Source organism: Drosophila teissieri, chromosome 3L (genome assembly GCF_016746235.2).
Source record: "Drosophila teissieri strain GT53w chromosome 3L, Prin_Dtei_1.1, whole genome shotgun sequence".
Taxonomy (NCBI): domain Eukaryota; kingdom Metazoa; phylum Arthropoda; class Insecta; order Diptera; family Drosophilidae; genus Drosophila; species Drosophila teissieri.
Window position 1 is genome coordinate 17825078 of NC_053031.1, and position 21893 is coordinate 17846970.

General features: G+C 42.3%; 1 protein-coding gene and 1 long non-coding RNA gene across 2 annotated transcripts; one reads left to right on the forward strand and one right to left on the reverse strand.

Annotated features, from left to right (window-relative positions):
• Window positions 1–1473: 1473 nt before the first annotated feature.
• LOC122617763 lies at window positions 1474–2376 on the reverse strand. The gene is made up of 2 exons (XR_006325968.1): window positions 1971–2376; window positions 1474–1904 (listed from the first exon to the last, which is right to left on the reverse strand). It is a non-coding gene; the product is annotated as an uncharacterized LOC122617763 (long non-coding RNA).
• Window positions 2377–8997: 6621 nt separating this feature from the next.
• Window positions 8998–9719, forward strand: LOC122616726 (peroxiredoxin-2). Its single transcript, XM_043792278.1, has one exon. The coding sequence runs from the start codon at window positions 9083–9085 to the stop codon at window positions 9671–9673; it is 591 nt and encodes a 196-aa protein (XP_043648213.1). The 5' UTR covers window positions 8998–9082; the 3' UTR covers window positions 9674–9719.
• The last annotated feature ends 12174 nt before the right edge of the window (window positions 9720–21893 follow it).

The following is a 21893-nucleotide window of genomic DNA, read 5'->3' on the forward strand; positions in this document are numbered from 1 at the left end:
GGCGATGGAGGTGCGTCTGGAATCGCTGGGCCAGGATGACGATGGTTTCGATGGATGGATGGGAAAAGGAAAGAACCTCCAGAGTCAAGCAGTCTGCTCCTGGGGAGACACTCTGTCTAAGCCAGGGAATATGGTAATTGCCCTACGGGATTGATGATTCTTTGGTTTTTTTTCTTTTTCGGGATCCCTTATCGCCGCTTGTAACCCATTAATTTGAAACCCCTGCCTTGATCCTTTGACCCGCAGTCTCCATTCGGCCTTTTATCCACCGCTATATGTAACCCAAAATCAAATAGGACACAGCTAGAGGAAACACAATTTGATAAGATTTTTGATAAGAATCAATCGCTTCACTAATGGCACTACAAAAAAGTTTCGACATATACACATGCAACTGCACTTGGAGAAAGATTCAAGTTAAGAAATTGCTGAGCTTAGAAAAGCAGCAAATAAGAACTCAAATAAAAGATAACAGATTTATGCGAACTATAGAAAAGCACATAGATTCTTAACCCAATAAGGAATTATTTCTGTTGCTCACTACTTGAGATATTTTTTTGCTGTGCATAATATGCAAACACCGAGCCTACACTTGAAATTTATTCAAATTAGGCCGTGGGGTTAGGGTTATGGTAGAGTAGTTGGCAGTGCGCGACACCTTGCGGCATCGACAGCAGCAACCATACGCATGTTGCACTCAACGCAACAACGCACACAGCAACAACAATGGAGAGCAGCAGCAACAACAACAACAAGTAGAATCGGCACAACAATGGAACATACTAATGCCATATAATATAATATAACCCATTCCATCGGAGCGGTCAAAGAGTTGCAGAGGTGTTTCTCCGCCCCGAAAGTGGAATTCCGTCCCCTGGTTATTGTTATTTTGGTTGCTTCTTCTTTTGTTGCTGGGTCGTTGTTTTTGTTGCTCTTTGTTGTTATTTTTTGAACTTGTTTCGTATCGTAAATTCAATAATTTTGACATTTTATTGCATTTTTATTACGTTTTGTGACATCATTAAACGTTTTTATGAGTTTTCTTTGTCGCTATTTGCTGCCCTCGAACTTTTTCTGTTCTCCTTTATTTTTTTGTGGGATTGTTTCATTGTGTTTTTAGATGCTCTTCAGGCGAAAGAGTTGAGTCAAGTTGAGTGGGCTTAGTGGTGGAGTTTCGGTTTCTGGATCTGATGGATGCATTTGTTTCCGATAGGATTTGATGGAGATTAGAAGTCACATATTTATGGCACTTCGTTCGGCAGAAGTAATTAACGATCTGAGTGATAGATTTGTCAATGAAGCTGAGAGATGCTGATGGCTGCCGAGTTTTTACAGCGGAAATGGAAATTGAGTGGCGTTTTTACTGTCAATTAGGCGCAAGCGAACATTAATTTGGAGTTGGCACCTAAAAATATTCCAGCAAGTCAATTGTTGTTTTTTTCTAATACCAATGAGTGTGTGAATTAAATCTAATTACTTAATTCAAAACTGAATAATTTATTTGTTCTCTTTTAAAGATGTATGTATATACAAGTACACTGTGATTAACCACTAAATTGGTATATTAGTACTAGTTACATCGTTCAGTTGCAAAAATAGTGGATAGAGTATTCCCGCTTCCATGTCACTCTCAACCCTTTTCGGGGGTCACATTTCCTCTGGGGTCATCATTCGTGCACTGGTCGTTTGATGTCAATAATAAAAGTCGTTGTTCCTGAGGAAAAGGAGACTTTTCGGGGGGCAGCCAGCCAGACGTTAGGGGAACGTGCATACTAAATGCCTGTCTTGCGCGACCTTTTGGACCTGGCCCTTTCGGCTAACAGCCATGAAATTAGACGCACACACATGTGACCATGTGAGCATGTGACTATGTGAGCATGTGAGCGGCGAAAGGGTTCAAATGGCTGGTTGATGGGGGAGGAGGTCAAACCTGATGGCCTATTGAAAAGTAAAATTCGAAACTTAATTACCTGGGCAGGTTCAACTTGAACTTCCCTAACAAACAGCTGACAGTTGGGAAACACCCGCGCAGTTCGGCCAGAAATGAGTTGGATGAAGAACTGGAGGAGGGTTTTTCGAGTTAATGGCTAATGGTCGGCGATGCTCTTCGATTTTCTCATGTGTAAAATTGCTCTAAGCTGGCCCAGCCGTGCACTCTGCTCCGTTGTTTTGTTAATTTGTTTAATTGTCTTGCATTTTTTGGGACTGCCGAGTCATGTGAACGAACATCTTGTGCGGTTCGATGAGGTGAACGCAATGAACCCTAAAAACGCTGCACATCCGTCTCAGTGAAGCGAAAGCATTGTTGCGTTTTGTTGCGTTGCGTTTTGTTTTGTTTCGTTTCATTTCGAGTTATTCAAAATAGCCTCCTGTGGGTTCCATTGTCCGACTGAAAGAAAGAAAGACACATCAGGTGTACCCGAAAAGACACATCAGGTGTACCCGAAACGCTAATGAAACCTCCTCGGAACAAGAAAAACTTTTCTTTTTTTGGGAAATATTTCAACGATTCCAAATCGATCGTGAACACTCTCCGCTGGAGACGAAGATCCATCTTTTGTGCGGAGCTGTGAAAAATACCAAACAACAAGCGGCTTAAATGGCGCTCTTTTGGGGGCCCCCCGAATAATCATAATAATCACAAAGGCGGGGGTACAAAGGGTTCTTCGCATCCAAAATTCAAAATTCCCCCCTTCACCAGCCCACCTGCCCTTTCAGAAAAAAACAGAAACTACAATGCCATGAATAAGTAACATGTGTATACACTTGTACAAAGCTCGCGGGATTCCGATATGGTAATTCATGGCTTTCAAACGTTTTCGGTGATTCAATGTCTTGAATGGCTCTTTGATTGAAGGAGTGAATAATTTTGGATTTTATTGAACTGATGGTGTCTAAATTTGGGCAACGATCACAGATAGTAGATTTATTGCATTTGATTTGGGAAGCCATATGTAAGCATTTTGTGGTTTTAAAGGCAAGTGAAATTATAATACTCGATCTATGTATATATGATGATTAAAAAAAAAATGTTTTCTAAAAAAAGCGGAAGAAAAGATAAATATTTTATTTCAATATTTCAAAGATTGTGTTTATATAACTAACTTATTATAACTAATTTAGGTAATAAACACATTATTTAATCAAATACAAGCCGAACATAAAATGACATACCCTCGAAATTAACACATTTCTTGTCGGTGCGGTTTCAATTGCTCGTGATTAAGTGCGACATGAACAGCAAGCCACGACATAAAAAGGATATTAATCCTGCATAGTGCTCATAAATTTGAGCCTAGTGCTGGACCACCTACCCCTGACTCAACACCCCTACATCAGCACTACGCGACCCCCCGGTCCAGTATTCTAATTAATACGACACCTTTTATTCGAGCAGATATTCTCATTAATTGTCAAGCTTTTTATCATTTGTCAGTGGAATTGGACAAATTAATAAATTTCCAAGGCAAATGTGGACAGTTGAGTGAAAAATTAGACAGTTAAACTGAGCCAACCCCTAGATAAACACGGAACCCCCATAACTATGCTAATTATGTGAGATGTGTGTGTGTAGAACTGGACTAGATGCAAGGGCATACTTTAATAAAAACGTTATAATAATTCACTTTCCGGAGGAATTTATTGACCTGCCCGACAGAGAGGGCTAGAAAACGTTGATAGAGAACGAGATAGTCGGTTAACCTGAAAGGCTGCACATGCTCAATGGGCGACATGTGACGATCCTACACCATATCCTCTATAGGGCCTCTGGAGGGAGAGGCTGGGGCTACTTTCGCATACCGACCACAGGGAAAACACGCAACCAGATGGAACTGACAGGGGTTAAGGGTGCGAAAGAAACCGCCGATACAGTAGGTATAAATTTAATTTAGTCGGCCGGTCGGTCGGCTGTTTGCGCCTAACAATTAAAAGGCAAACTTCAACTAGAAACAATTTTCAAGATGAATACAAGCAGATAAGCCGCAAAGGGGCACTGGAGGGTTAAGACGAGGGTCGGATCGCCGCTTTTGGCATTTACGCATGGCATGCAGTTGACGCCCAGCACTCGGCTCTTGGACCCCGTTCCGTATGCGCCGGCGTCTTTCCCGTCGGAACGCCCCTTCCCCGCTCCACGATCGCCCCTCCACTGAGGTGCTATAGGAAAAACTAGCTAGATTCGCCTAGGAAGGGAAAGGTTTACAATCCCAAATCAGGTAAATACTGGGGAAAAATGTGATTGGTACAATAGTAATATGTACTTTCCTGAGAATAAACTGTCTTTTATGGTTGGTTTTCCAGCTGGAATACTTTTTTATTTATTTATTTCTGTTGATCTTATATTTTTATACAGCTAATGAGTTAACGATTCCGCAAGTTGATTACCAAAGAAGTGAATGCCTAAATGGTATTTCGTGACATATGTTACCTTATTTAAACTTTTACTGAGCTTTAAGTACACTTTTAAATCATTAGCTTTCAGAAGATTTCTTAGTTTGGAGAGCTCATAATTAAGATCCCTTCTAGCTATATATGTATATTCTATCTATGTATATTCCCTATTCTAGCGAGCAAAGTAGCCAAGCTGGCAGCACTGGCACGCTTGGCTGCAGTGACACAGCAAATGCGTATCCCTACTCGAATACCTGACGCAAAGAGCGAAAAATGTTAATAAAAATCATTTAGACAAAGGAAACTGAAATAAAATAGGTGGTGTTTGGCGAAGGTGGGGAAACTGACTGACTGGCTGGCTGTTTGACTGACTGACTGACTGAGCAGTGTTGCAGTTCAAATTGTGTGTGAGACCATTTCTCAGCTCGTTTCTTAAGCGTTTCAAATTTACGGAAAAAGTCGGGAAGAATGTTGAAGCCATGGAATATTAATTTGGGGCAGGTAGAGATATGCAAATGAATTTGTTTGAACGTTAATGAGTTGAAAAACGCCTCCTGTCTTTCTTGCTTGCTTTTTTTGTCGTTGGTTTTTTTTCCAGTTTCTGCCGTCGGTTCGCTACTGAACTTCGGTTTGCTTCACTTCAATATTAATTAAAGAAAAAGATTTTCGTTCGTTGGCTCCTCGCTCGGTCTGCTCTTGTTTTTTTGTATCTGTAGTTTTCTGCTACTCATTCTCTAGTGGCCGCCGCCGTCGTCAGCATTTTATTTCCTTTAATTAATCATATGCAATTTGGAGTCTGAGATCTCTCGAGCAGCTCGCTCGGCCAACGGCCGTTGATCCACTTAATTATTTAGCAATTTATTCTCACAATTGTTAACAATTTTTTTGTGCTGCTACCCCGTCTGCACGTTTTGCGTAGTTTGGTAGCCATTCGTCGGTGTTTTCGTTGCTTTGTTGGTTTTTCCACAGTTTTGTGCCATTAAACTAATGAAATTAGGAGTGCTGGCGAGCGAAACTCTATGCTGATAAGGCGAAACTATTAAGGTTTTTGCCTCATGCGTTTTATGTTTTTTTGGTTTTGTTTTTTCGGCGGGTAATTAAAGCGTAATTAATGGTCGGGCTTCCGATTCGATATGGGGAGCCTGCCTTCCGCCTCCTTGGGCGGCATCTGTATCCGGTATCTGTGTGTGGTGTGCGATTAATCAAGATCAATTAAAAAGAGTTCAAACTATTGAACTATGCGCGTATAACAAGGCGTTCCATGGGAAAACAGAATAATACGAAAGTTAAAGTCTTTTCGATCCATCACGATTGTTTTGGGAGGGCGTGTGATTGGAATTCACGCGGGTTGAGCTAAGTGGCATTTTCCATGCCTTGTTAAATACAAATGTATTGCCTAGATACAAATAAAAACTTAAATTATTGCCGGTGGGGCGAATTGAGTTGTAATCAAATAGTTGTAAAAGATCCCATTGGGTTTTGAATAAATGAGACAAATTTTATTGATGCAGTATTGATATTCTTACTTTATGGGGCTTATGGTATTTAATCAGGTAAATGTCGTACTAAAAACGATAATGGTCATTTTCCACTTGGTTAAAAACAATATATTTCATTGTATGTAAGCGATAAAAAGCTATACAAATATTTTGCTAAAACTCCTCAAGTCGGTCTAGTAAATTCAGTTAATTCTAAGAATTTTCTTTAGTTTTCCGTTAAGATTTAATTAAAATTGGATTCTTTCCGGAAATGACTGTCCGCTTTTTTGTACAGCTTAAGTTTAAACCATTAAAATGCAAATATAATCACACTGTTTTTGCCTCTTTATATTCCAGGTGCACAAGAACAAAAAGAAAAATCTCACGTTTTGAGCTCAGATATTCCAGCTTTGGTCTTTATGTTTTCTTGACTTTGACACATTTTGTACATAAATATGCTATCATTTGCTAAATATCTTCTGCAGAACAAAAAACACTTCGCACTTTACTCATTGAATACGATTTTAGCTGGAAAACAAGAGCTCCCCTGCAGTGCGAACAACTGCCATATCAGCATTCTATTTAATATACTTTAAATCGGTTATCTTTAAACACGGAATCGTGTCATGAAAATGTCAAAACATAAAAAGAGCAATATATTAAGCAGAGCTTCAAACTGAATAACCATTCAGTTTACTTATTCAAGATAACAAACTGGCCGTAAGCTAATTCTCGAAAATATTCGCATCTGACACAAAAACCAAACAATAAAATCACTAACAAAATTAAAATATATGCCTAAAAAGCCGAAATCAATCAATTTGTATATTTTATTGTGCCATCATGTTTCCGTGCCCGTGTTTTGTGGGCCTTGCTGGCATTTTCAATTGCCATTTAATTAATTAATCGACTTTAAAATTGTCATTTCAAATGCTTATCACTTATTAAAAATCTATGCGCAAACACAGAATGCCGAAAACAAAAGGCCAGGCGACAGGGGCATAAATTTCCCATGGGCCGTATCAAATGAATTTCTATACTAGTATACTCGTATATTTGGCCAATAAATTCAGCTGAACACCAGCAGATCAGCCAAGTTCGGTGCGACTTGGCTTAAACGAGGTCCAGTTCCAGTTTAGATCGCCTGACAGTGATAAGCTGGGGGCGCTGCTGATGGCGTTGGCCACACGCATTAATTTCGCTTTTGGCTTTCATTAACAAAACTACGCCGAAACATGAAGACAGGCCGGCCAGAAACGCAAAAAATATACACAGAAATACACGAAAAAATAATACAAACCTTAAGAAAGAAAAATGTACGCTGTGATTGCGTTGGCCGTGGGGTCGCTGGTCGCTGTTCGGGGATCGGGGGTTTGGTTTTTGGTTGATTTCTTGTTGGACTGGGAGGCGACTCGCTAAAAACTCGGACACGCCACATTCGCATTCACCTGGAGTTGGCGATGGGATAGGGATATCGTGAATATACGGGCCAATTATACATATTACACTTTTTATTGCATTTAGAAGTTTACTCAATGAAATCCTGCAATGTGTATTTATGTCATAGGTGCGTTTTATAACACAAATGTTGTAAAGAGATGTATAAAAACTTTTGTACATTTATGGCATTTTCAAAGATAAGTTATCCTTGTGTTTCCACATACGTGCAACCGATTTTCCGTTACCCTGCAATATAGCACTTGACTTTACGCTGGGGAAATAAACTACTTATGCTGTTGTGAAGAGGTACATTTATTTACCATCAACTGCAATTCTAATTGCCAATCCACGGCCCTCACGTTTCCATCTCGAATCGTGGCGATCTGGGCCGGTCTGCCCGCTGTTACTGTTGGTTTGTCTTATGAGTTGTCTGACGCACGATGACGTTTAAATTTCAAATGATTGATTCCCCGCTGGCAAAAACTTTGATTAAAGCCGCACAACGGCAGCTCCGTGTTCCGAACTCTATACTACGCTATACGCTATAGTATATAGCGTGGACACGCCCAGTTGAGTTTTCCCGCAGATCCCGATGCCCGGAAAGGTTGTACGGTTGTATGTACATATATGGAAGATATAGGGGCTGACGGGTATACTTGGCCACATAGAGACAGATGGAGAATGGAGAGACAGGCCTATTTGCGTGCTTAAATATTTTAATTAAAGAAAAGTCCCAGCCCGCCGTCTCTTTGGCCATGTTAGTTGGCCGAGTCAAAATATTTAGGAGTTGGAGTTGCCCCCCCCATCCCCGATTTTGTGTGTTGGCCCCTCCCCGTTGGCTTGTTTTAATTGCAGTTTACATGTCTATTAACAGGCATCCATCCGTGTTGACTGGCAACTATTTTCCCCGCATTTTCGTGTTTTTCTCTTATTTTTTTCATTTTCTCCACTGCTTTTAATTGCAACTGTCATCAGGTGGCCAGCGGTAATTGACGTGCTGCTAAATCGCCTCCAAATATTTCACCAACTCAAAATTGGCACAAAAACGTATGCTAAAAAAGCCGAAAAAGCGGGACAGACACAGACCGCACTGAATGAGCTGTCAAGAAACCCGAGACCCGTATGACTGGCGGTCATATAGTGGCGGTATAATAAATATATAAAAAATGTGACTCCCTCAATCGATCAAAGCCAATAAACCGCATAAAGTGCTTGAATTTCCCTGACGGCTGATGGTGTCATATGCGAAATTAACACAACAATCATTTCACACGCCCATTCAGCGGCAGGTGTATGGTGTATGGTGTGTGGTGTATGGTTCGTCGAACCCCCACAATTCACAATTCACATAATTGAATTGGATTCAATTTAATCGAATGCGATTCGGATTCGGTTTATGTTGCCAAAAGGACGCTCTAATTGGAGCTGATCGTGTTACGATTGTCGGTTAGATATGAATTGGAAATTTGAGAGCGAAATGGCGCAAATATGAAAAGGCGTTGTAAGAGAATGTTCATTGAAATGTGATTAAGGGGAAAATGTCAAAAATGTTGGATTTATGCAGGTCAACTCAAAATGAGTGAATAAACGCATTTAATTATATTTGTAATCCAATTTCCGAGCCCAGATTAATTTTGTGAAATCACAAATTTGAAACTATATATAGCACTCCAAGCTATATAACTCCCTATCGGATCATTCAGTCTTCAAATATCAAATCCAGTGGAACTAAGTTTTCTCAGCTCCAAACAAATAACTAATTTAAGCCCGTCAAGATGCGTATGCTCAATATTAACCAAGTGGCGCCCAATTTCATTACCAATGCGGTGGTATCCGGTGGCTTTCGTAATTTTTCCCTAGTGGACTTGCGTGGCAGATATGTCCTGCTGGTTTTTTACCCGGCTGACTTTTCGTACGTCTGCCCCACGGAGCTGCAGGCATTCAGTGACAGAGCTCCGGAGTTCAGGAATGTGGGCTGCGAAGTCCTGGCCTGTTCCACTGATAGTCACTTTGTGCACTGCGCCTGGATGAATACTCCCAGGAAGAACGGAGGTCTGGGTGAGTTGGATATACCATTGCTGGCCGACAAGAACATGAAGATAGCCAGGGACTATGGAGTGCTCGACGAGGAGACGGGATTGGCTCTACGCGCCCTCTTCATCATCGATCGCGAGGGCCGCATTCGCCAGATCACGGTGAATGACATGGGAGTGGGTCGCAGTGTGGACGAGGCACTGCGTCTGGTTCAGGCCTTCCAGTTCAGCGATGAGTTCGGTGAGGTCTGTCCGGTCAACTGGCGTCCCGGAGCCAGGACCATGAAGGCCGATGCATCCGGAATACACGACTACTTCAAACACGCCACTTAAGTCTATGTACAATCTGTTCTACGCCAGTGCATGCTGGCCATTAAATAAACGATGGTTATGAACATTCAAAGAAGTGCATTTTAAAGTTCTCGGAATACTTATACATTTTGCTTGGAAGCTTTTGACATTCTGTAAATCATAATAAAATCAATTTAAGGCTGCATTCTCAAACAGATGCCACCTCTATCGCCATTAATTTAATAAAATCATTCCACCCGAAAATATAATCGGCAATCAGCAAAGGGTAACTGAAATTATTACTATACGTATGGGCATGCCGAAAATAACAAGAACCGATGGCCAAATGAGAAGAGCGACAAAAATTATATCTGAAATGAATACTTATTATTATCGCACGAAAGACTTGCCGCCGTTTGTCATCAAGGTCTTGCTTAATGGATGTGGTTAAATTTGTTCAACTCGTATAAAGTATTTTTGCAGCTCTGCTTGTTTATTTTTTCGGGCTACCGCAGAGTCTGCTTGTGAGAGGAAGCAGTCAGTCGGCGAGGTGCGATCAAGATCGCTGCTCTTGGTTTTCTTCTGCACTGAAAAAGATACTTTCTAGTACGTACAATAAATGGAACACATGAGTTTCCAAGGCCTTTTCTATCATACACTGTTTGTACTTGCAGTCATAGAAATAGCACTCATATAACACATAATTGCAAATAATGTAGTAAATATATTCTTAAGATAAGCTTACATAAATAAGCACAAAGTTGCTATATCTTAAGATTGGGATATTAATTAAATAATATTAAATCTTTTACATCGCTTTACATTTAAAGTGTTTCAGTTCGTGTTTGGTGATTCATTGCACAACCTGATATATTAATAAATATATGGCATGAGAGGGGCATTTCTCTCGGTGTCATCTCAACTGTGTGGAACTCTTCCCCCAGTCGCCAGCGCGTTGTCGCCTTAGTCATTGGCGGCTGCTGCGGTCGCCGGACAACCGCGATTGGGGCCACCGACTGCGCCCTCCTCGCAGCAGTCACTTCACAAGTTGGCGCGCTTATCTTAATTGTTGCTCGCATATTAATTTCGTACCTGCTGTGCTGACAACAAGCTGAAGGCCCTGGTCCTCCTCCCAGCCCCAAAAGTTGGGGCACTGGGGGCAGTGAGTCTGGTCGGTGGCTCCAATCAATGCTCTCATTCGGGAACGATGTCGCCTGTCGCTTGTCTTACTTTATTGTTGACAAATTAATAGATTGTGCTGTCCATATTAACACGTTTACGTGTTGCGCTTCCTTCCGGCCACAAAATGGGGCATTAAAAATGCATGAGCCTTCCGAGCCGCAGTCCACTGTCCACTGCCCATTGTCCGTCGTCCCTCGTCTCTCGTCTCTCGTACGGCTATCGCTCTGATTAGTAGTGAAATGTGTTCCGATTCGAATGCATTTTAATGCCCATCGTCATTTCACTTAATTTCCATTCGATTCATTTGGATTCCCTTCAGTTTACGGTCAGACTTCCGCAAGTGGAACTACATGGTTTGTTCGGCATTATACTGCGTGAAAGCTTCTCTTCTATTAATTTGGCATTATTAGGAATTACTATTACATATGTATATATACTTAATACAATTTGCTTTACGTAAATATTTAAATGGTTATTAGAAATAAAGGCTTTGAAGATCTTCTGTGTGCTTTTGATGGTTGTAATGATTTAATTAGGCCAGTGATAAGAACCAGTTGCCAAGTCCGCCGGAAGCGATTTACGTGCCATTCGAGGGTCCCCGACTACGGATCAGATAAGCTCGATCCACACGCTTGTTTATCTGGCCAATGATTGATTACGCTGGCGAGTCTGAGGCCGATAAACGAGTTGATTAGCAACTGCGACCAGATCTCCATCTCCATCTCCAGCTCCATCTCGATCTTCATCTTCATCTGAATCGGTGATCTTGAGGCCTAAGAACCGGAGACGTGACGCTCTCTTCGGAACCTCATCGCCGTAATTGCGGCAGATGCGGTTCTTTCATCGCTTTTCGCTGGCGCCTCAGAACGGAGCGACGTGCTCTTTCTCACCTGCCTTCACCTGGCCCCAAGCCCCAAACCCCCACCGCACCATGGGCCCCTCCAAGAATTGGCTACGCGATATCCCCGACCAAAAAGGGGAGACATGCCTCTGGGTTAATCAACTCAATGGCGTAGCGGTCTCGACAATGTGCGTACATCAACTAGGAAGTTGCACTGATAATGGGCACTACGGAAAACTTGGCTAGATTGCATGGTAATCTTTAAGTGGGGCCAGCTGAAATAATTGGTAGCATCCATCAATTTAGGTACTGAGCCTATTCATTTTTCTGTCTATGAGTCTTGCAGACCTGAAAAACAATTTAGTGAAGAAGATTTTTAAATCCTTTTACATATTTCACAATGAAAATCTTTATAATACTGCCTCATTATTAACAATAAATAAAACGGCGAATAATGAAATAAACGTTTTAGAATATGAAAACTTAGTCATAAAGGAAATCACAGTTTATTTAGAAAAGGTGTATTTAAAATCACAGCCCCGGCCATAAGAGGTGTGAATGCCCATAAGATATAAAAAAATAAATAACCAAGATCCGCTGTTCAGTAAATTTATTACCCAGATGTTTGCGCTCTACGCTGGCGTGCACAAAATAATGGAAAAAGCCATGACTAATAAAATCGGGAACCAGGAAACGAATGCCACAGCCGAGATCATTCAACTGGCCATCATCTTGTGGCACTTCGACTCCCAGGAACTGTCCGATCCATCAGCATAATCATCGGGCGGTGGGATATTCCAATGCAATCCCATCCGAACCTATGCGATCCCCCGCACATTGCAACACATCTGAAATCATCCGGCGATGATATGTGGATAATGGCTTTCTGGGCACCATCAACAACAGTTTATCTTGCCCTAACCTTCAACCTTTTGTGGCGGCAATCAAGTTGGACTCACAATCCGAAGCCCAAATCCCAATCCCAATCCCAATACCAATCCCAGGCACCTTCTACCCCCTATCTTACCCTTCACTCAGCTGTTCAACACCTTGGCTAAAATGCAGCTGTAGTTTCGGTTTGAGCCGAGTCTTGGGGCTTTTGGCCAACTAGAGACGGGCCGCCAAGAGTGTAGACAACTTAAATCAAAGTGCTAATTTTAAAATAACAACCCTGTAGACAGCCTAAACACACAGGCCAGCCAACACACAGCCCCAGTTCCCTCACCACCACCACCACCACCTCACCTCCAGCCGAAACTCATATTGGAAAAACGTTTACGCGAAACTGCTTAACTAGCTGCCAACAACAACAATAGCAACAACAAAAGCAAAAATAATAGCAACAACAATAAAAACAACAACGACAATTACAACAACAATGGAAAAGCAACAAAGAGACGGGCCCAACAATTGGAGAGACAAGATGAACGGCACGAAACAGGATGTTGGAACGTGGGGCAGAAATTTGCAAAAGAAGCTTGGCCAGGGGTTAGGGAGGGGGTGTTGGGGGGGAGCCAACACTCGAAAAAAATATTGCATCACATTATTAAGTTCAGATCAGGCTTCCTTATGGTTTCTGCACCACTGTTATATTCGCTTTTTAGGTACTTAAGCAATATGGGTTTTACTTAAAAACTCATGTTCTATTCCAAAACCTAAACTGTTGGAAATCGAAGAGCCAACACTTGTATTAAACATTAATAACATAAATGTTTTATCACTGTTGGGCTTGCAGAAATAGGAAAATAAAAAACTTTTTCAAGAAACTGTATTCTACCTAATACAGCATCGCAGAACTATATTCTTCCAGTGCACTTCCCATCTCCATGGCCCGCCTGATGTTGATGTTGAGTTATCGCGGGTATATTAATTTTAGCTGCCGTTGATGGTTGCAGGGCTTCCAAAAAAAGAAGACCAGGTTGGCCAGGAATATACTCACTCGTATAAAAGAAATCTTCGCACATTCACAGCTTCCTTTAAGGAGCAGCTCATTCTAATTGACGAAAAAATCGGAGAAAAAACTAAAAGAGAAAAAAAGGAAACAAAACCAAACAGACAGACAGACAGACGGATGGATGGATGGTCGGCGATCCAGAAGGGAAGATCTCGTTTTGGTTCTCGTTCTCCCGAAGCACGTAATTGTTTGCACATATTTCTGAAACACCAAGTTGGAGCCAATCTGGAATCGTTTGGCTCCTCGGTATGCGCTTCGTCTTTCTTAGAAAATTGCCGTCTTCCAGTTGGGACAGCGAATTGAAATGAAATGATGATCATGGGCCGCATAACCTGGGGAGCCTGCTCACGTTTTTTCCGTTTCCCCACCAGCTTTTTCGGTGATTTTCACATTGAAATATTTCTCATTGGGCTCGGTGCGAAAAATGCCACAGACGGCGGGAATAAAACGGATGGCAAGGGAAGTAGGGGGCTGCTGCCTTAACTTTTTTCAGCCCTTTCTTTCTTTTTGTACGGGTATATGTACATATATAAACAATAAAAGGAATATTTGTTTGTCTTGCTGGGGGGACTTGATTTATTATTGGGTAACAATTCATATGCCTTTATTGATATTTTTCAATTCCTGAACGTCCCAGCGCGTGTGAGACACAATAAATTTTGAAATAAATTGGATTTCTCAGTTTTAATCAGCCCAAACAGCAAAAAATAAATATCAACCAAAGGGCAGGCCCACTGATGACTCCAGTCCACTCTGGGCTCTTGGGTCCGAGTTCCCGAGTTCCCGAACGGAGAACTGCGGGCTCCGATCCTCAGACGCCACAAGTGGAGCGCTGACAGGCGGCGATCGGAGATGGAGATCGTGTTGGAGCCAAAGGGAAAAGGGGAGAAGGGGAAAAAGGGGGCAGCTGCCTAGTTATGCTGGGGGCCACATAAACGATGTGCAAAAATAACCCACGGCGGTTGGGGCTGCTGCTTCTGGGAATCGAACTAGGCAATACCCATTTCTGTCCACAACGAAGCCTTTTTTAATTAACAAAATATTTTGACAAATGCTTCATGGCTGTGGAAGTGTACGTAAATTCATTGTCCATTCAACAAGAGCGTTTGCTTCAATATATGTGAACTGAAATATGTGGAACACCAGGAATGTATATATGTATATATAACTGGAAAATAAATTAGCATTAATAAAAGGTTGTTCATAATATATTTAAGGCGTTAAGATTTTGAATTAAAGGTTTCATTTTACATTTTGAAGTCACTTAAATAAATCTAAATAATGTTTGTTACTAAGAGTTTGTTTATATTAAATGTTTTGTTTCTGGTTTCGATTCTATATTATTGCTAGGAATTTATTATGGCCCACGGTTGTGAAGCCCAATTCTGGAGTTTTTATAACATGTAAGGTGTTTAACATTTTAGAGCTCGCATTAAATAATTTATTTAATTGCACCTGAGCGCTTTACTTCTCCAGAGACCGTCTTTATCTCGTTTGAGTGATGCCACACCATAAGCCCATAAAGATCAGTGTGCATTATTCTTCAGTTTTTCCTCTCAAATATTCCGCAGCCCCGCTGGCAGATGTTACCAACTCGCCGTCCGTCTAATTATACCCCATTTAACCCATTGGCCATTGCTTATTAAAAGTGCGTTGCTTTGCGTTCCTCGGCGTCCTCGTCGTCGTAGCTCCTGCCTCCATGCATCCCATCCAGCGCTTTTCCTCTGCCATCCTTGACTTGACCATGGACGTGGACCGTGGGCTTTTTGGGTGCCAGGCAGAGGAGAAGTGTAAAAATATGCTGCCAATGTTGCAATTTATTTATTTATTTTTTCTCGGCTTTTTGTTGTTGCTGCCGTTGTCTCGTCGAGCACAAAAATGTACATACAAGCCAACACATGGACGTGGGTTCGCCACGCGGGGCTCGGGGGTGTTGAGTGGCAGGGGCGGTGGTGGAGCAGAGGGGCGGTGGCGGGGGCTGGGGCAACGTGTGCACATTGTTTATTTCACACACTTATTGGGCCGCGGGCGCTACTGTGCAGTCCTCCTGATCCCCTCCTGGCTTAGCTCCAGTTCCCGGCTCCTCCACTTCGTCAGCTCTTCAGTTGGCATTCCCAGCTCAGTCCAGCGCGGTTCGCTTCACTGCGCTGCGAGCTCTCAGCCCAGGCACTGGAAAAAAATGTAGTAACTTATGGATTGATAAAAATAAGTCAACAATTAGCCATAACTATTAATTGTAATTATATTAAGAAATTCTTGAGAAGTCTAAAGTATTAAAAGTCCGACGAGAGCGACGATTTCACCTTCTATTGATGGAACAAATTGTCGAACTGAGGTCGAGAAATATTTAGAAATATTTATATATCGCCTAAATAACCAAATATTTTATAAAAGAGTATTAGTCATGTAGTAAGAAGTATGTGGCTGTCTAAATGGTAAACTACTTGGTACTACTAAAGCTAGCTAAAATATGACTAAAATATTTATTTAGGTAAAACAATTGCGGCGCTAAATACTTGATTTTAAGCGATACTCCTTAATAAACCAGATATAAACTTAACCCTTGCCATACTTGTAATGACTGGTTAACCTTTTTTTGTTTAAGTGCACCTCCCCTTGGCCCTCTTTCCGATCCCAGAGCGATCCGAGATCCGAGGGCCGGGGCCAGCAATTGGCTTGTCTTGTCTTGTCGTACGTTTTCCAGCTAAGATTGGCGACGCCATGTAGTTAACGCGTTCGCACTTTTTTTGCCTTCTCAGCTCTTTGTTGGATTTGTTGCAGTGGCTGTTGCAAGTTGCTGGTGGTGTGGCAAGTTAGCCCATGGAGAGGAGTCCTCGACTCGTGTCCAGTCCATTGAGTTTTCATGCCACGCAACTGCAGCGAAATTGGCTAAAAATGACACTCGGTTTTGAATGGCCAAGTGGGTCGAGGGGGGTTCTGTGGTTGGAGGCATGGTATGGAAAAGTAAAAAGCTGCAGAAGTTTATGCATATAGTGAGCGGGATTGTATGCGGCTGAGGTGGGCATGGGCATGATTTCTGATTGGCCATAAACACACAAAAGTATTGAGTTTTATCAGGCTGCGGGCTATATGGTGGAATGGTGGTGGCTCATCGCATCGCATCCCATACCATCCCCAGATCCCGACATCCAGCCAACATCCGAGCATCCCAACATCTCGAGATCCCGAGACATACTCGTACATAAACTTGTACCTCATATGCGAGTGCATATGGGGATAGTCGCTGGTTAACAACGGCAACATCAGCAATTGGCAATTACTTTGATAACCGGGCCCCGGCTTTTTGTGTGTGCTGAAAAGTTGATTTGCTTTTTCTCTTTCGATACTGAATACTAAACACTGAGCCCTCGGCTCGCAGGCTTCAAGGTTTGACAAAGCAATTGATGAGACTGCAGCAGGTACGAAAATTACCCGCCGGTACTACCACCGATATCTGTAGAGACCAGGCAGCGGGGCTATGGGGATATAGCCCCAGTTGGTAACTGAAAATATGAGTAGGCTAAAGGTTTATCAGCGCCATAAATAAGAGAGCACAGATAATGTAAATGTAATCTTGGCTAATCCTGGCGATCTTAATTGGTACACGGTGATTGCACTCGGATTCGGATGCAGTACGGGCACAGGTCTTCAGACCTTCGGGCTGTAAAGTAAATAAATTTTAAAGAACTAAAAATATACTTTTAAGGATAAGAAAAAAGTAATTCGTTTTATATTTTATTATTTAAGGTCGCCTAGTGTGTAATTTAACTGTGTGACCGTGTTCTTGAACAGCATGTACTTACATCTTTAGTTTAGATTTATGGCAAAGATTACTGGTTTTTGTGCTGGAGTACTGCTAAATAGAGCAATTGAAAAAAGCTCCCTCTTTTGCTTAACTGCTTACTGATTTCTAATCTGAAGAGGAACAAATTCGAAAAGTCGGGAACAATTAACTTCCTCATTACCCTCCTATTGTGCCCGCATGTCTCTTGCAGCGCGGAACATATCAATGCGGCAGTACGCCTGCACTTATAATTACTCCGCCTGAAGTGCCTATCTGATCGCATTTCATTCAGGTTCAGGGCTGGCTGCCTAGCCAACCCTTTTGGATTCCGGCTTGACGAACGCGAAAAACATGACAGTTTTTCCCAGTGGCCAAAAGGGAGTAGCGTCGGAATTCCCATCGCATATCATGCCAACACCATCGATTTATGATGGTCAACCCTTTTACTGCATCGTCTGCCTCCTCTGCCGCCTGGTATTCTAAGGTAGTTAGCCGTTTTGGTGGCAGGGATTAAGATTAAGACCTGGTGCTACATCAAATGGGTGTGAAAAACGCAAATTACAAAGAATTTCCTTAGGGTTACGCCAGCTACGCCGGTTACGCCGGGCTAAAGAGGGAGTATTACCCGGCAGCCAGCAAGAGGAAACTGGCCACATAGCTGCCGTCGAGTTTTCGAAATTCAGATGGACAGACACAGTCGAGTCGACTCGACGACTAACTAACTAAGGGCGTGTCAGGTAAGGTCCTCATCCCAATCCTCGCCAGCACCAGCACCAGCACCATGGCCATCGCCATCGCCATCGCCATCACCATCACCCTTTCCCTGAGCCGGTCGTGTAACTTTGAAATATGTTGAGCGTGGTGCGATAACTAGCCAAGTAACTAACTTGGCCAACTTGGCTAACTGGTAACTGGTTGACTGGCCGCTGCATATGCATATTTTATGCCATTTAAGCGGCATTTATGCAGCTTCGCGTGTTGACAAAAGTTGTTGGCTGCTCGTAACTCAATCTCAATATTTCAGAGCCCCAGCCAGCCAGCCAGCCAGCCAGCCAGCCAGCGTTACATTAAAACGTGACTTTGACAGTAGCTGTTGAGGCCTCTGACAACGGCAGCAGCAACTGCAGCAGCCGCAATGCCCAACAGCAACAACAGCAACAGCAGCAACAGCGACGCTGTACGTGCCCCAAACACCAGGAAGAGTCATCGTCATCGGTGCTGTGTGACATTCGTTAAGCAAAATATGTGTCATCCTCCAGCTAGAAGCCTAAAAACGGGAATGGGTACTCCGATTGGCTATGGATGGGATATTAGTCGACGGCACATTTTCCCAAGGGTATCAGGGGTATATTGCATCCTGCCTGGGAATGGGACTCCCAAACAATGGCTACAGTTTCCCAGGATCAACAGCTGAATCGATCGCAATCACAAGTACGTGGATTTCAGAGTCCTCAGAGGTAAAGCCATAAAATATGGCATTAGGAGCGGCGAACAGGGCGCCCCATTAAAATAAAGAAAAAACATAAAATAGGGATAAGTCTTCAATGTGCGGTAGAGACATGACCCTAACATGGAATTAGTTTCAGATAAATTGTTATTTATCAAACAAATGCTAAATGTATTTCGTAACAAACCATTAAAACCATCTTAAACAACAAATGATTAGCTCACACAAATATCTGCGTTTTAATTGTGTTCTTAAAGTTCATTTGCAGCGAACGCCGTAAACTTTATTGACCTCTTTGCTATTATCATATAATGAACTCAAGTCTCAGTAACTCAGGGTTAAAGCTAAAGATATTTTAATACGACACTTAAATTCGCTTTTTATGACCATCTAAACAAAGTGAATTGAAAGTTGTGTTGTGTTTTTCGGGAGTGTCGCCAATATAAAATTTGCCTTAACTGCACACCTACAATGGTTTTGGAAAGCAAACACCTGATATGCACATTCACAACAAATGTGTGTAGAGTACTGGGTAACCGAAGGTCGCAAGCATTTTTGGAGCATTTTTGCACATTTTTTAGGGAGGAACGGGTACAACCAGACTCCTGATCTATTGGTTTTTGCGTGGCAAACGTTTACAAGCCGAACATATTTTCGTGGTCGACGTCGTCGGCTGGCTGCCATGGCTGATTGCATGCATATTAGCCAAGAACCGAGGACCGAGAGCCGAGAACCTAGAGCCAAGAACTAAAAGCCAAGATGAGGGGCAGACGCCAAAAAGTTGATCTGCGTTCTGGAGGCATCAGTGCAACATTGTGGACTGCGCTGCCCCGGAAACCTCTGCTCCTCACGAGCTGCTGCATATTTTTGCTACCCTTTTGTTTTGTGGCAAAAGCAAAGCAGCCAACAAGACACGATTTTTAAAACGAAATCCATGTTCTTGAGCCGCACTACGAGCAGATCGCACTTTATTCTTTTTTCCAGCTCATCTCCCCTCCTCTCCTCTATGAGGAGCTTGGGGGTCTGGGAAGCGTTATTTATAAAACATGTTCGAAATGCAAAGCATGCGACACGACGAAGCTTTCATGCCCTATACACAAGTGCCGCATACTTCGCATCGCTCCCAGATTATTCAGTTTTCTTTTTCTTTTTTCCTCTCAGTTTTCCTGTTGTCGCCGATGATGTTTTTCAGCTCCATGGGGGTAAATCATATTGCAATTGGGGGAGACGGAAATATCTGGGGGCCACGAGATTGATCGTTCCGATGGAAGCGCTCTTAACAAGATTAACTCTTGCCGCAAAATAAATAAACAAAATAAAAAGGTGAAGCGGAGCCTGCTGATTTCAATTATAAATCTTCATCATTGTTTGTAAACTAATTATATGAAAAGTATATTATATTGAGAAAATCATATTGTTAGCACGGATATAATTTCTTCCAAATTATTACTTTTAATGTAAACCTTTTTTGTATTTTCCCCTTGCACTTAATTGATTGATCATTTCGCTGTCATTTACAATGTCACACTTGCTCATTGTCACTTTGTCACACACTCGATCATTGCCCGTGATCTCTATTCGTAAACACTTCAGTTGTGATCGAGTCAAGATCATTTCATTTGAAGATCTCCATTCTCTTAAGGAGATCGCTTATCTTCCCATTTGTTTTCGAGTGATCTACAATTGCTGTTGATCGACTATTTAGCCACGCGACTGATCACATCTGGTTTGGTTTCTTCAGGCAGAGATATGTTGAAGTCGCTGATCGTTAAATCATTAATCTTTTTATGGGAGGCTTGGAGTGCTCTTTCTAGATCTATTCAACAGCTACATAATATTTACATGCTGATTTTTGCTTTCTTAACAAAGATATCAATATATATTTTATTTTATATTTATAATTATAATTAAGTCTTCCTAGCGAAAGGGATGGAGGTTTATTATTTCTGAGCCCACCTGCGCTGAAGTCAAAGGTTTTGGGACTATGTTTTGGAATGCTTCTTTCTCGGACAAAATCCTTGAGATATTCACAGCTTGTTGCAATCGTCTTCGAGCACTCCATACTTGGCGATAGGCCCAATTGAAGCCCGGCAAAAGGGCAATTCTGAGTAAGCAGCGAGTGAACCAGCCCATTGAGCTGGCCATATCTGCATTCGGTGGCATTTTCAATGGTCTCATAACCCAGGGCCAGACAATGAAGCCCCCAACCACACGCCTTTGCCCCCCTGGAATCTGCTGTCAATGTGCGTAACAATTAAATCGTGTGGCTTCCTCTTCTGTCTGCAGACAATTTGCAAATGATCGGTGGCCGTGGGCTCGGATCGGTGGCTCTAACTGGGCCCAGGCCCACAGGATGCCGGTGCTCGATGGGATTGGATTGGATGGGATTGGATAGGATGGGATTGCGTGGCCCATGCACCTAACTTCATCACGATCCGCGACACGAAAATAGTTGCACTCCTCCCAAAGACGGCGGCGCTCGATGCGAAGGAGCCTTCTTTCCTCGGAGTGGGAAGCGTCACATCACGAAGTCGACGCCAACGCCACTGCAACTAAAAGTACACTCAGGAAAATAACGCATTTTAATAAGGTCAGTTCTAGAAAACCATGTTGTGTGCTATTACTGTGCTAATTCCGTTAGTAGGTGTTGAGGAATGTATATACGTATTTATTAAAGTGGTAAATGAGCCCAAAGAGCCTACTCAATTGCAATTGACTACTCATGAAATAAATTGTAAAAGAATATAATATTCTTGTCGAATAAATTTAATTAATCCTCTCAATTCGATTTATTGGAAATGTTATTCACTTCTTCTTCTATTTCAATTGCTACTTAGATTTACAAGCTGTAGTAAAATACTTCTGAGTGTGATAATGACAACGAGCAATTGCAACACAGCGCAACTGGCAACAGCGACTGGGACTGGAATCGACTTCCAAGTGCCACCAGGTTGGCTGCCCCGGCGATTTCGATTTCGAGTTCTGGTGCTTTGCATATTTAGCAAACACATTGCCGTGGCTCGTAGCGAAAACGGTTTCATTGTTGCCGCCAAC

What these genes read in the sequence shown, in the direction of transcription:
- LOC122616726 (XM_043792278.1), top strand. Translation starts at nt 9,083, where the DNA reads ATGCGTATGCTCAATATTAACCAAGTGGCGCCCAATTTCATTACCAAT.